Raw genomic sequence first — 15,869 nt, 5'->3', positions numbered from 1 at the left:
TACAGAAGCAGTTAAAGCTGTTGAGAGACTCTCCGGGGACAGATGAGCTGCTTGGAAGAGACTCTCCAAACTCCCAGGCTGCCCAGGAAACCACAGTGAGCGCTAGGTTCCCAGGTTCTGCAGCTGTGGCCCGTGCTGGAGTAAGCTTTTGGTGACGCAGCTCTTTTCGAGTGATTTTCTGCTACTGTGAGTAACTCTTCACCCCTACTCCTGTAAGTAATCACAGTGACACTCATTGGTGTAACAAGTTGGACTTTGGTTGTGTACTGACTTTGGTCTATTGCCAGGTTCCCATATGGAGTAAACAGACATCTGTTCACATTTCCCCAGGAATGTATGCTCCACCCTCCAAAAGGGTGAATAAATATAATAAAAATATTTCAAAGACCATAAAAATTACATTTAAAATTATTTTGAATAACAATAATACTACAAATTAACGTTTGTTTTTTGTTTGTTTGTTTTTTCCGAGATGGAGTTTCTTTGTGTAGTCTTGGTTTCCTGGAACTAGCTCTGTAGACCAGGCTGGCCTCCAACTCACAGAGACCCATCTGCCTCTGCCTCCCGAGTGCTGGGATTAAGGGCCTGCGCCACCACCGCCTGTCACAAAATTAATCTTGTAACATGATTACAAACTTGCCGGGCATGGTGGACATGCGCTTGCTCCCAGCACTCAGGAGGCAGAGGCAGGCAGGTCTACATATGAGTTCCAGGACAGCCAGGGCTCTGTAGAGAGACCCTGTCTCAAAAGAAATAAATAAATGGATGAACGAATAAACAAATAAATAACTGTTGGAAGATGGTCTGATGGGTGTTACAGGCCCCCAAGATCTGGTTACACCTTTCCTTGTTTTGTAAACCTGCCTGAGACATACCTGATGGATTGATTAAACTGCCTATACCTGGGCAGGGAGGCTAAGGCAGGAAGAGAGGAAGAGGAAGATGCCACGATGGGTCAGCCTGGAGAAGGAAGGACATGGGCCTAGAGAAAGGACTCCAATAATGGTGTGAAAAGGCCCAGATGAAGAATACAAGCAAGTACCCGGGATTATGGATGGAAGGTAGTCCAGATAGGAAGGATTAAGGTGGATGGCACTGGATGGGGGCTGGGAGATGGATGGTGAGGTCATTGAGCCAGGGTTGGTGAAATATCTGCCCGGCCCCATGGTAAATAAGGCGATTAGAAAATCTAACAGGTGTCTGTGTTTTATTACTTGTGATAGCGGGTTAGATAATACCACCATGATAATCAAACGGCTAATGATAAAATAATCATAAACGCAGCCCAACCGCCATTTTTATTTACTACAACAAATAACTTATATACATACTCGTATGTGTATATATACATATCTAGTCTATTTTGTGTGTGTGAGCATGCGTGGAGGCACAGGATCTTTCTTTTCACCATGTGGTGTGCTAAGTATCAAACCTTAGTCTTTTGAGAAAGGTTCTCTCGCTGAGAGAGAGAACTCACAAATTCAGTTAGATTCACAGATTCAGCTAGCCAGCAGGGAACCCTTCAGTCTCTGCCCCTCACTTCCTCCTCAACCCCAGGGCTGCACCTGGCTTTTTACATGTGCTGGGGTTCCCAGCTCAGCACCTCGGGACTGCGGGGGCAAGCGCTTTACCTAAAATAGTATTGTTCCTTTCCCTTCGCAGACATGTTATCTTGGTTCTTACCATCAGCTCAGCGGGCCCATAGGCTGTAGATAAGTAATCAGAAGACATCCGCAGCTCCCTCCTTCAGTGACCCCCAACTCCGGATCTTGAAGACACAGTTGGCTCAGCCAGAGCAGGAGAGAAGCTGCTTGGGCGGAGGGCCTTGTACACCCTACCCAGTTCCAGGGTCTCTGGACCCTCTTAAGACGTGTGTGCAGCTGGACAAGGCGCCCAGGATTCCCCAGCTGCAAGGGAGGGTCCTTCAACAAGAGGTTGTTTTCATGTTGGGAGAGGAGGAGGCCGGTTCCCCATCCCCCAGTTCTGCCCACAGAGCGGAGTCCAGGAAAGGAGGGGGAGTGGGGAGGACGGGGTGGGGGGAGAGCCAGGTCCTTGCTAGTAAATCAAAGTTGGTTTCCCAGATGGAGCCTCAGCCCCTGCTTTGATTTCCTTCTCCCCTCCCCCTCTGTGTTACCCGACAAGCCCAGCTCCATGGTTTCAATTCCACCCTGAAAAAGCAGCGGGGCCTCCTCTCCAACCAGCCCGGCTCCTCCAACTCCCAGCAACAGCTTAAGTTACAGGAAAGAGGGGAGGGGAGGGGGGCGAGGTGACCCCCTGCCTTGAGGCAAAGGAGAGAAATCCTGGGAGAAAGGAGGGAGAGGAGGAGTGGAAACAGAGTGGATTAGGAGACGCCCCCTCCCAAAGGCGAGAGCGGTGATGTGCGCGGAGCCACGAAGTGAAAATCCAACCTTCCCACCGCGTGTCCACGCATCTCGGGGCTCTCTGTCGCCATGCATCTCCTCTCTGGGCTCTCTCCCCACCTACAGCCGCCTTCCCTTTCCTGACTTCTTGGTGTTAGGTTCTAGAAGGTTCTGGGGGACAGAACACTTGATCCATTTATTACTACGAGCCCTAAGTTTTTCAGCGTAAGAAGTAGAATCAGCCCAAGAACTTCCCTCATCAAACCCAGCCTAGATTTCCCAGAGCCTCCTTTTTCCTCGTCTGCTCTGAGCCACCCACCCTTGTTTCTGCTCGGGCCAAGGCCTGAACTAATTAAAGCCCTTAATTAATAGATTCTCTGCACTATCTGTTTAATCCTTTTATAGCCCATTTGCCTTCCAGAAACGTAGGGTAGGTGCTGGAGAGAGGTGGGAGCTAAGCAGCCTTGGATCTCGGCAGTGCTGGTGTGGCCGGCCCTGAGGACAGAGAGGGCAGGAAGCAGGCGTCCTCAGGGAACCCCAGGTCTTTGGTTATTCAGTTATTCTACAGCAGGTTTCTGTCTTTACTATCCCCTTCCCCCTCCTTTTTTTTTTTTTTTTTTTTTTTTTGTTGTTGTTGTTGTTGTTTTTTTGGACAGGGTCTTTTAATTAATTTTATTTTATGTGTGTGGATGCTCTGCCTGCCTGTGGAGAGCAGAACAGGCTGTCAGATGCCCTGGAACTAGAATTGCAGATGGTTGGGAGACCACCATGTAGGTACTGAGAAGTAAAGACTGGGTCCTCTGGTAAAAGCTCAATCATGGAGCCTTCTTTCCAGCAAGCCACCTCTCCAGCCCCTTGGCAGGGTTTTCTGCAGCCCAGGATAGCCTCAAACTCCACATGTAAATGAGGACGCTGCCCTTTCATCCTTCTGCCTCCGCTTCCTACATGTTGGGAGAAGAGGCATGACGAGCTAAGCTCAGTTTCTTTGTTTGTTTGTTTGTTTTTAATGTGCATTGGTGGGTATGTCTGTGTGAGGATGTCAGATCCCCTGAAACTGGAGATATAGGGAGAGTTGTGAGCTGCTATGTGGATGTTGGGGATTGAACCTGGTCCCCTGGAAGAACAGCCAGTGCTCTTAACTGCTGAGCCAGCAGCCATCTGGGCTCAGTCTCTGGAAGACTTGGGTTGTTTGTTTGTTTGTTTGTTTGTTCTGTTTGTTTTTGTTTTCCTTCCTGAGGCAGGGTCTCACTATCTATCCCTGGCTAGCCTAGAACTTGCTATGCAGACCAGGCTGGCCTTGAACTCTCCACCTGCCTCTGCCTCCCAAAGGCTGAGATTTAAAGCCGTGCTCCACTCCACACCCTGTCCAGGAACAGGGTATTTTTGTCTAGAGAATAAAACCTTTAAGGATTTGAGAGTATCTGAAATTGTTGTTTTTTGTTTTTTTGTTTTTTTTTTGTTTTTGCTCCCTTCTTATAGTTCCCAAACAGATGCCCATAATCCTTCCCTTTTTAGGGTAGGAGGACATCAGTGCTTCCAGAAGGAGAACACCGATCCACTATGGAGGCTCACCCTCCAGGGCTTCCTGGAGAAGAGGCAGTTGCCTAGGAGCACCCCACACTGGGCATGCTCCCTCAGAGGTTCTATAGACACAGCGGAGAGAGGAAGGAGCTGGCTTCTGTGTGAAGGAGGAGCTGGGGTTCAGGGAGAAGGGGGTGGGAAAGGAAGGTAATTCTTCCACAGCTGTTCCTGTGGTGGGAGGCCTACTTGGAGAATGAGAGGGGAAGAGAGGGCCCTGGGCAGGGCCCCTCAGGTGTCCTTAGCTGGGCGTTCTCTTTGCTGTCTTTTGAACATGCCTGTGGTATGCAGGCTATCACCAGCAGGCTGTCACTCACTCAGCTGTGTGTGACACACAAGCCTTTTAGCTGTTCCGGGAGACTCTCAGCTCAGTCAGTTCCAGAAATCCAAACATAACTATCCTTAACCTCAGCCTGCGGTTTAGAATCTTTCTCTTTAATAAATAAATAAATATTGTTTATTATCAGGACTGGAACTCGCTTTGTAGATCAGGCTAGCCTCCAACTCTCAGAGATATCTTACCCTCTGCCTCCCATGTGCTGGGATGAAAGCCATGTGCCACCCTACCTGACCCCCTTTCCCCCTTTTCTTTTGAAACAAGGTCACATGTAACCCAGGCTAGCCTCCAACCTGTTAGGTAGTTAAGGCTGCTCTTGAACTCCTGATGCTCTGCCTCTGTTTCCCGGGTAGCTAGAGTTACAGGTATGTACCATCACGCCTCTGGCTTAAACTGTCTGCCTTATGTGAAGCAGGGGTCCCCTAATTTGTTGGATTAAAAACAAAAGAGAGCAACACAACACAACAGCTCCTGGCTCAGCAGCCGAAGGAGCTCGCCACCACGCCTGGCTTGAGGTCAGTCCCGGGAATTCACATGCTGAAAGGAGAGACCGGACTCCTGAAAGTTGCCCTCTGATCTCTGCACGCACACCGTGGCACACGCACCTACAAAATAAATAACAAATAAATAAGTGTAATTTAAGAAAGAACAACGCATATTAACCAAGCTTTCAGCCTAGCTCTAGGCCAAGGGAGGACTGCATGCCATTTCACAGCTGAAGCTAGGTAAATAAAATTTCTGAGTTGAGGTTCCCAGATCAGGAAAAACAAGCCTTGTGGCATTCTCTTGTTTGTCTAGAATCTGCCCTGGCCTGATTCTCCCTCAGTCTCCCTTCTTGGCCTTTAAAGGTTGGCATCTCACACAACTTTTAGCCTTCCTGTTCCGTGTTGTCTAGATGGTCTTGGTCACACTCATAGCTCCCTATCCTAAGCTAGTGACCTCTGTCTGGGCACTGGGCTTTAAAATCCACCTGCCTGTGGAGCCCTGGGATGAGCTGGTCCACACTCAGCATCTCCTCTTTCCTTGCTTTTCTGACCCTGGCCAGTGGTAGCTGGGTATCTCAGTCAGAAACCTGGGGAGGGGTTCTTTCTCCCTGCCTCTCCCCACATTTATATTCCCTCATCTCAGTTCCTATCGTTACCATCTCTTGCCTGACGGCTTTAAAATAAAAGACTGACATAGGTGTATGTATTATGGGATGCAGTGTGATCTTGTGGTACATGAATGTAATCTATAATAATCAAAGGGTAACAGACATTTCCATTTCTTTAAACACTGGTCATTTCTTTTTGTTGACACCCTGTAAAGTTGGTTTACACTTTCATTTTTAAATTTTTTTTTTAGATTTATTTATTTATTATGTATACAGTGTTCTCCCTGCATGTACACCTGCACACCAGAAGAGGGCACCAGATTGCATGATAGACGGTTGTGAACCACCATGTGGTTGCTGGGAATTGAACTCAGGACCTTTACGAAGAACAGTCAGTGCTCTTAACCTCTGAGCCATCTCTCCAGCCCAGTTTACACTTTCTATTTCTATTAAAATCAACTTTTTCCAACCCTGAAGTTCCTTTTTGTTTGTTTTGTTTTGTTTGTAGGGTTTTATGTAGCTCAAGCTAGTCTCCAACTCTCCGTGGAATTGAGGATGACTCTGCTCAGTTTGAAGGGAACTTTTTAACTTTCTGTGTTCCAGTGAGACCGTGTTGGGTTTGTCTTTCTGCGCCTGGCCTTGTCCCATCAGTCCACCCTAGCTGCAGATCTCTGGATCCCCTGATGTTCCTCAGAGCTGCCCAGACATTGGCCGTACAACTCAAGTGATCCTATTCCTTTGCTAGATTCTGCAGCGTGCCCTGCCCCCACCCACAGGCCTGGCCTGTGTGTAAGGTGCTCACGCAAATCCTCCTGGGCCATCACTCCCCAAGCTGCACACGGAGCTCTAACGGGGCCAAGGACCCAGGCATCCTGCCTGTTAACCAATACATCTATTCCACCCCAGAATGCTGCTGTCCAGGATGACCGTTCTCTGAAACGCCTGCCTATCCCCCCATTAGATTGTGAATTCATATCTCTGCATTCAAGGTCCTGCACAGCTGATCCCTTCTGGCTTTCTCCCCTCATCCTCATTCACTCATTCCAAGCATGCCTCTCCCACTCAGCTTCCTCAGTCTGGCGCCCGAGCCCCCAACTGTATGATGAGTGTGAAGACTCCCATTAGAACCTCCACACCACAGGCCCAAGGCTGGGTCTGGTGCTCAACATATATATATTTGTTAAGTGAATAAACCCCCCGCAATTCTTAAAGGCTTTAGGGGCTGTGTAGTGGAGGAAATAATGTAGCTTCAAAATCCAGGTGTGGGTGCACACTTGTGTTATCAGGATTTGGGAGGTAGAAGCAGGAGGCTCGGGTAGTTCAAGGTCATCCTCCGCTACATAGCAAGCGAGTTTGAGGCCATAGTGCGCCGCATGAGACCCTGTCTCAAAACAAGAAAAAGCAGGAGGCAGCACAGGCCTGAAGTCCACGCTGCTCTGGAGGCCGAGGCAAGATCAGAGGTTTATGGGCTGCTTGGCTATAGCATGAGTTCCGAGAGACCCTGGTTAAAGGGTCAAACGACAGGGCCTGAGAGGTGGCTCAGCCCATTAAGAATACTTACAGCTCTGGCAAGAACAGTGTCTTCTTCCCAGCACCCGCATGGTGCTCACAATCACTTCTGTGAGATCCTGTGCCCTTGTCAGGCCTCTGAGGGCTACAGGCAGGCATGAAGTACACTGAAACACATGCAGGGGGAAAAAAAACAAAAACAAAACACTCATACCTGTGAACTATAAATAAAGACATTTTTACTTTAGCAAAATAGCTTGGCTCGGTGGCACTTTTAATCCTAGCATTCAGGAGGCAGAGGCGGGCTTGGCCAGCATAAGGAGTTCTAGGCCAGCCAGTGCTGCACAGTAAAATCCTGTCTCAAAACAAAACAAATAAGAAAAGCAAGCAAAATAATAATAAATATATATGTTAAAAACTAAAATAATAAAAGCAATCAAAATAATAAACATATGTTAAAATTTATACACACACACACACACACACCACACAGACACACACACACACACACACACACATATATATTAAAAACCAGTGTGGGGAATACAGCTTAATGGTAGAGTACTTGTCTGGAATGTGTAAGACCCTGGATTTAGGGGCTGGAGAGATGGCTCAGAGGTTAAGAGCACTGTCTGCTCTTCCAGAGGTCCTGAGTTCAATTCCCAGGAACCACATGGTGGCTCACAACCATCTCTACTGGAGTCTGATGCCCTCTTCTGGCGTGCAGGTGTATGTGAGATAGAGCACTTATATACATAAAATAAATAAATCTTAAAAAAAAAAAAGACCCTCAATTTAGACGGTGGCACCACAATTAAAATTATTATTATTATTATTTTGCTGCTGTTGTTGTTGTTTTGTTTTTTGAGACAGGCTCTCCGTATTTGCTCTTGCTGTCCTGGAATTCCTTATATAAACCAGGCTGGTCCCCAAAAGCTCTGCCTGCCTCTGCTTCCCAAGTGCCGGGACTAAAGGTGTGCACCACCATGCCCAGTGAGGCCAGACTTTAAATTTCAGCCGTGGGGCTAGAGAGATGGCTCAGTGGTGAAAAGTAAGTATGGCTTTTGTAGAGGACCCAAGTTCAGCTTCTAGCACTCCCAGCAGGAGTAATTCAACTGCCTATGACACCCCAGACCTGGTAAATCCATCTCCCTCTTCTGGACTCCCGGAGCACCAGAATTCATAATCGCACATACTCACACAGAGACACATACACATAAACCATTAAAAATAAAAATAAATCCTTAAAAAGTTTCCGCTCAAGCTGGGCGGTGGTGGTACCCATCTTCAATCCCAGCACTCGGGAGGCAGAGGCAGGCAGATCTCTGAGGTGGAGGCCAGCCTGGTCTACGAAGGGAGTTCCAGGACAGTCAGGGCTACACAGAGAAACCCTGTCTCAAGAAAACAAACAATTTTCAGCTCCGGTTCTTACTATATAAACCTGCCATCAACCCTTTGCTGATAAATACAAATCAATGCCTTCTAGGTGAGTACACAGCTTGCCCAGCACTCGATACATGATCTCCAAGGATCTTTAAATAAATACTTAATTCATGTAGCTTTTGATTTTGGAAGGTGCTTTATGACAATGGAGTCAATGTTTTAAAGTAATTTAAAAGTTTGTATTGTGCACGGGTGTTTTGCTCGCGTGTTTGTCTGTGTACCACATTTGTGACTGGCGCCCAAGGAGGCCAGAAGAGGGCATCAGATCCCTTGGACTGGCCATGTGGATGCTAAGAACCAAATCTGGGTTCTCTGTGAGAACTGCCAGTTCTCAGTGCTCCTAACTGCCGAGCCATCTCTCCAATCTCTCCAGCCCCTGTTTTAAAATATAATTTTCAGGCGTTTTTTCTTCTTTTTTTTTTTTTTGATAGGTAGGGTTTCAGTATATAGCCTTAGCTGCCTTGGAACTATATGCACCAGGCTAGCCTCAGACTCACAGAGAGCCACTGCTTCTCAGGAGCTGAGATGAAAGCTGAGATAATCCCACCTGCTCCCGTTTGAGATTTTTAAGTTTTACGTGAGTATTCTGCCTACACGCGTGTTTGTGCACCGTGAGCATGCGTGGTGCTGACGTCAGAAGAGGGTATCAGATCCGCTGACTGGAGTGACAGATGACCATGAGCCAGCCGCCATGTGGGCGCTAGTGACCCGGATGGGTCCTGGGCAAGAATAAGTGCGCTTAACCGCTGAGCCATCTCTCCAGCACAGTAAAAAACATTTTCTGTTTGTTTCTTCGTTTTTGTTTTTTTTAAATGAACTCTTTTTTTTTTTTAAAGGTTTATTTATTATTTATACAGCATTCTGCCTGCACACCTCACTATAAATCTCTGTAAATCTCACGATAGATGGTCGTGAGCCACCATGTGGTTACTGGGAATTGAACCCAGGACCTCTGGGAAAACAGAGTCTTCTTAACCCCTGAACCATCTCTCCATCCTCTGAACGCCTTTTTCCTCTCCTCCTCCTCTTTGGGGTTTTCGAGACAGCGTTTCTCTGTATAGCTCTGGCTGTCCTGGAACTCTCTCTGTAGCTCAGGCTGCCTCTGCCTCTCAAGTGCTGGGGTTGAAGGCGTGAGCCACCATCGCCCAGCTGAACACGTTCTTAAAATGAGGGGAAAGAGAACTTATTCACGACCCCAGCGCGGACGCGGAGGGTGGGCACATGCCTTCAATCTCAGCACATTTAGAAGATGGCAGATCTGTTGTGAGTTCGAGGTCAGCCAGGATTATACTGTGAGGCCTTGTTTTTTTGTTTTTTAATTATTCCAATAAAGAGCCTTTTCAAGTTGTAAAGAACTTGAATGTTTTCTGTTTGTTTCTTTTCTTTCTTTCATTCTTGAGCCGCAGCCGGCTGAGGCTGGTCTGGCCCGCCTGGTAATTCTGTCTCTGCCTCTACTTCTGGGATTACAGGTGTGAGCTGCTGACAATTTACAAAAAAACAAAAACAAAACAAAACAAAAAAAAAAAGCCGACACAAAGCGAGAACCTCGTTTTAACCCTGCGAAGCCAGGCTCATCCTACGCTTCTCTCTCCCTAGGTCGGGGTTTCTGATCCCAGCAGAAGCAGCTTCCTCAGCGGCGAGGATCTGGCCCACACTGGGGAGCAGAGGCGGCTTTCTCAACTCAATCTTCTTTTTAAGCTCTCCCCCTCTTTCTCTCCAGAGAGACAACAGAAATAATTGATCCATCACCCAGGACCGGACACAGATTCCCATGCAAATTCCCTCCCCTTTGCAGACCCCAGAGCGGCAATCCTAGCGTGCTGGGGGCGGGGGAGGGGGGAGCATTTTCCTTCGGGCCGCCCCACCCCTCAGCCAGGTGAGAAGAAGAGGAGAAATTCTCTCCTCGACTCCAGCCTCCTCCGTCGCCACACACACCCTCTTTCTGGTGTGGAATCACTTAAAGTTTGGGTAGAACTCCCCTTTCTCCCGGGAGATCGAATCTGGAAGCTTTTAGGAGGCGGGAGCAGGAATGGGGAGGGAGAAGGCAAATTCCCCAAAACATTCGTCAGACCCAGAGAGCGTCGTTTCTTCGCACAAAACTGCCCATCACCCCCCGCCATTAACTTTCGATTAAGACCTCCTCCTTAGGGCAGCTAAACTTCACTTTGCATAATTAAGATTTTCCTCGGAAGGGGTGGGGGGTGGGCTGAAACCTCAGCTCCGGGCCTTTCTCCCTCACCTCACCCCACACCCCCGCCCCAGCCCCGCAGCCTGGCCTCTGAGTTCCTGAATTTTCTCACTTTGAGGTGCCACCGAACACAAAGAACCATAATGGGCTCCTTTGTGCTCGCTACGGGGCAATTACACCCCGGAGTCCCCGGCCCCTTTAAGAGCCTCTTAAAGAGACAGGCTCTGGTTTCTCAGAGGGTTACTTTAGGGTGTGTGTAGGGGGAGGGGGGAGGCAAACTTCTAGGGTTCCTTGTCGGGGGTGGGGGGGCGGAGTGACACTTTCTGCCTCGACCCTGAGCGAAGTTGTTGCAAGCACGCGCTCTTACACGTACACACTTATACTCATGCATATATACATAAATATATATATATATATATTTTAAATCTTGAGATTTTTTTCACTTGGTTTTTATAAAGGGGACTGAAAAGTGGGGGTGGTGGTGCGGGGGGTTGTTGAGCGGGGACCAGAGAGCAAGGAGCTCTGGGGCCACGGGCCAGGCCCGAGCTTGCCTGGGTCACTCTGGGGGGACCCGGTCTCCGGACCTCGCCTTGGCGGCCCCGAAGAACTCGCGGACGGAGCAAACAGTCCCTAATATAATAATAGCTTGTCTCTTTAAAAAAAGCAAAAGGAGGCGGGGTGCGGGGGGGGGGGAGCAGAGTTTTCTTGGCATCTGGTTTCTGAGCTCATTAGGTTGTGGTCCACCAATCCAGCCCTCGGGGCCGGTCCTCGAGTTTAAATCTGATTGGCCGAGAGCACATTTTGGGACGGCGCAGAGCTCGACGGGGCGGTTTCAAGGATCCCTTCTTTTTGGGGGGGTGGGGGGTGGGGGGGTGGCTGAGGAGAGGGCGGGGCCGCCAGCGGGGGCCCCCTTGAAACCGACTAATTGGGATCGGAGAGGCCGAGGTGAGGGCTGAAGAAGGCACAAAGGAGTCGCTGGCGGAGGAGGGTGGGGACGAGGGGCAGCCCGGAGGCGAGAGGAGGAGGAAGAGGAGTGAGGGCCGCGGCGGGCCGCATCTCCGACCCCTCGGTCCGACCGCGGCGAGCCGGCCAGCGGGTGCGCCGCCGCCGCGCGCCCCCCCCCCCGCGCCCCGGTCCCCCGCCCCGGCCTCCCCAACTCTGCGGCCGCGAGCAAAGTTTGCCGAGAGGCGCGGGAGGCGGCCGGGCGGCGGCGGCGGGGAAGGCGCGCGGTGTCCGGGCTGGGGGCGGGGGCTGGGGGGCGCCCGGGAGCCGAGCGGGGGGCGGCGGCGGCGGCCAGCATGCGGGCCCGCAGCGCCCTGCCCCGCCTGCTGCTGCCGCTGCTGCTGCTGCCGGCCGCCGGGCCGGCCCAGTTCCACGGGGAGAAGGGCATCTCCATCCCGGACCACGGCTTCTGCCAGCCCATCTCCATCCCGCTGTGCACGGACATCGCCTACAACCAGACCATCATGCCCAACCTGCTGGGCCACACGAACCAGGAGGACGCGGGCCTCGAGGTGCACCAGTTCTACCCGCTGGTGAAGGTGCAGTGCTCCCCGGAGCTGCGCTTCTTCCTGTGCTCCATGTACGCGCCCGTGTGCACCGTGCTGGAGCAGGCCATCCCGCCGTGCCGCTCCATCTGCGAGCGCGCGCGCCAGGGCTGCGAGGCGCTCATGAACAAGTTCGGCTTCCAGTGGCCCGAGCGCCTGCGCTGCGAGCACTTCCCGCGCCACGGCGCCGAGCAGATCTGCGTGGGCCAGAACCACTCGGAGGACGGGGCGCCCGCGCTGCTCACCACCGCGCCGCCCTCGGGGCTGCAGCCCGGCGCGGGGGGCACGCCGGGGGGCCCCGGCGCCCCCCCGCGCTACGCCACCCTGGAGCACCCTTTTCACTGCCCCCGCGTCCTCAAGGTGCCGTCCTATCTCAGCTACAAGTTCCTCGGGGAGCGCGACTGCGCCGCGCCCTGCGAGCCCGCGCGGCCCGACGGCTCCATGTTCTTCTCCCAGGAGGAGACCCGGTTCGCCCGGCTCTGGATCCTCACCTGGTCGGTGCTGTGCTGCGCCTCCACCTTCTTCACCGTCACCACCTACCTGGTGGACATGCAGCGCTTCCGGTACCCGGAGAGGCCCATCATCTTCCTGTCGGGCTGCTACACCATGGTGTCGGTGGCCTACATCGCGGGCTTCGTGCTCCAGGAGCGCGTGGTGTGCAACGAGCGCTTCTCCGACGACGGCTACCGCACGGTGGTGCAGGGCACCAAGAAGGAGGGCTGCACCATCCTCTTCATGATGCTCTACTTCTTCAGCATGGCCAGCTCCATCTGGTGGGTGATCCTGTCCCTCACCTGGTTCCTGGCGGCCGGCATGAAGTGGGGCCACGAGGCCATCGAGGCCAACTCGCAGTACTTCCACCTGGCCGCCTGGGCCGTGCCGGCCGTCAAGACCATCACCATCCTGGCCATGGGCCAGATCGACGGCGACCTGCTGAGCGGCGTGTGCTTCGTGGGCCTCAACAGCCTGGACCCGCTGCGCGGCTTCGTGCTGGCGCCCCTCTTCGTGTACCTGTTCATCGGCACGTCCTTCCTGCTGGCCGGCTTCGTGTCGCTCTTCCGCATCCGCACCATCATGAAGCACGACGGCACCAAGACGGAGAAGCTGGAGAGGCTCATGGTGCGCATCGGCGTCTTCTCGGTGCTCTACACCGTGCCGGCCACCATCGTCATCGCCTGCTACTTCTACGAGCAGGCCTTCCGCGAGCACTGGGAGCGCTCGTGGGTCAGCCAGCATTGCAAGAGCCTGGCCATCCCCTGCCCGGCCCACTACACGCCGCGCATGTCGCCCGACTTCACCGTCTACATGATCAAATACCTCATGACGCTCATCGTGGGCATCACGTCGGGCTTCTGGATCTGGTCCGGCAAGACGCTGCACTCCTGGAGGAAGTTCTACACGCGTCTCACCAACAGCCGGCATGGAGAGACCACCGTGTGATGAGGCCTCGCCTGCCGGGCGGCCCCCTCCTCCTCCCCCCCAGGTCCGGACCTCACCGAGCCCTCCTTCCCTCGGGGAAGGGGGGGCGCCCTAACGGACTCCTCTATTTTATTTTTTTAAATAAAGAACAGTTTAAAAAAAAAAAAAGAAAGAAAAAAAATCCGTTTTATTTTTAGGTCGCTTTTTTTTTTAAAAAAAGAAACTCTGCCCCAACACACGCCCCACCCCCCTACCAGGTTTGTAATTAAAACTGTAAATAGTCTTTGTAAATTTAATTATATATTTTCTATTTAAAAGGAAAAAAAAGGGGGGGGGAGGAAAAAAAAAAAGCAGATCAGCGAGGGCGCCGGGCCTGAAGAAGGGGGTGGGGGAGGAGGTCTCGCCTTTTCTAAGTGCCCTTTTAAAAGCCGCCCTGTGCTCTGGTTCGGATTTTTTGGTGATTTGGCAGGGCTGGGCCTGCTGGGAGAGGCACCTAGCCTGCTCGCTGTTTTTGTTGGCTTAAAGGAGTTGGGAGTTAGTTCCACTCAACTTCTATAAAAGCCAAATTTGCAAGCCTCCTCGCGGACGGGGCCTGTGGAAGCTGTTGGATATATATACTTTCTTTAAACAAGACTTGGATTCGTTTTGTTTTGTTTTATTTTATTTCCCGTTCTCCCCGCTCCACCCCCCCCTTCCCTCCTCATTTGTTCTGTCTCCCTCTCTCGATATCTGGAAACCTCCCAATCCAGATGCAGACGTGGAAAAAACATACCGCTTTCAGGGAGAGGGCGGAGACGTGGGGAGGAAGGGCCTCCATCCCCCTCGCCCACTCCCCCGCGGGCACGGAGAACCTTCCGTGGTTTCAGCGCTGGCCCACGTGCAGAGGAAGGGCAGCAAAACGCTTTTGTGAAGTGTGTTTTGACATCCCCCACACACCGTTTTAAAAACGACCCTCTTTCCCTGGATTTTAGGGATACCACTAGCCCCGGAAAGGTGTACTTGCAAATCCTGGGGTCTTGTACGTTTGGGTTTCCCTGCTCTCCCGAAGTGGCATCCAGGTTAGCAATCTGTCGAATCTGGTTGCGTGTTATGTGTGGGTTTTTGGTGGTTTTGTTTGTTTGTTTATTTTTGTTGTTGTTGTTTCCAAAAGCAGTACAAATGGGTTGGGTTGGAGGGAGGGGAGTTGGATGGGCTGGTGGGATTTTTAGTTTTTCTTTTGACAAAAGACTGGCCTTTAAAAAAATAAAAACAACAAAAACTAGTGGGTAAGTTTGCTTTCGAAGGCCTCTCTGGGGAAGCTCTTTGTGGCTGTGGGGGGTGGGGTCGAGTGTTTACATGACATTCTATATAGTAAGATTGATAGAAGGTTTTTCTGACATGTTTTTTCTTAAGTTAGCTGCCTGGGGGATGATGCATGAAGGTATCTTTGCTGGTGTGAGAATTCCAGTTTCCAGCACACACCAGACTGTTTGGAGTGCTTTAGAACTTGAATGCTAAAGAACGGATGTGGAGACCCAGTAAGCCCGAGCTCCGCTTTCACCGTCTCTGCTGTTTCTTGATAATAGTGCAAATTAAAACCTAATAATCATCATCATAAAGCGCATTTAATTATCTCCGGAGATCCAGCCCTTTAATTGTATTTAACAGGGTTGTAACTCCCCCCACCTCCCCTTTAACCAAAGCACACCTTCCCCTTTCCTCCCCTGTACCTACTTCGTTGGGGCTTGGGTAGAGCAGGCTCCTTTCCCAGTGCCTCAATTGTTTGGCCAAATAGTAATGGGAAAACTGATTTCTTATCATCTTTTTGTTGGCTGACTTGGGGACAAGGGAGAAAGTTAAGTTGGAACCCCTACTTGTGTGTGTGTGTTAGTTTGTGTTGGGGGAGGGGAAGTGGAAATGTTTGGTGATAATTTAAGTCGTATGTGGGGCTTTGCTTGCAATTGTATTGAAGCCTAGGCATTTCAGCAGAGCCCCCCCCCAAAAAAAAATACATAGTCTCTCTCCAGACTCTTTGTGCTGAGTTCACTAAGACTCAATATAAATTTGACTTAACTATCAGAGTGGTTGTGGGGACAAAAAGCAGTTTCACCACCCCAGGGCTCTTTCACCTTTAAAAAGGCTGTAGGAAAGAATTAAATTCCACACAAATTATGCGTGCATCTCCTGGCTATAAAGGTGAAAACCCAGGAATCAAGTGTTTTAATTTTTTTGTTTGTTTGTTTTTTGTTTTTGTTTGTTTTTGTTTTGTCTGGGGCCAAGTGTGATAGAAAAAGGGATTCTGGTTTCTGCTGAAGGTTTGGGGAGAGCCTCTAAGGTTACCCGGCTCTTGGCTCTGTGTGCTTTTGGTGACATCCGCTTCCGTACCCTCACAGGAATGGCTCAGAGAGTGGTGAAC

The 15,869-nt window shown here is 50.9% G+C and overlaps 1 protein-coding gene across 1 annotated transcript; it reads left to right on the top strand.

Moving 5' to 3' along the window:
• The first annotated feature begins 11,707 nt into the window (after window positions 1-11,707).
• Window positions 11,708-13,639, top strand: Fzd2 (frizzled class receptor 2). The gene has a single exon (XM_021642732.2). It carries the CDS (start codon window positions 11,807-11,809, stop codon window positions 13,493-13,495), a length of 1,689 nt encoding a protein of 562 aa, XP_021498407.1. The 5' UTR covers window positions 11,708-11,806; the 3' UTR covers window positions 13,496-13,639.
• Window positions 13,640-15,869: the final 2,230 nt, after the last annotated feature.

Source organism: Meriones unguiculatus, chromosome 7 (assembly GCF_030254825.1).
Source record: "Meriones unguiculatus strain TT.TT164.6M chromosome 7, Bangor_MerUng_6.1, whole genome shotgun sequence".
Lineage (NCBI taxonomy): Eukaryota > Metazoa > Chordata > Mammalia > Rodentia > Muridae > Meriones > Meriones unguiculatus.
Note: the sequence above shows the minus strand (reverse complement) of the source record. Positions and strands in the feature narration are given on the sequence as shown.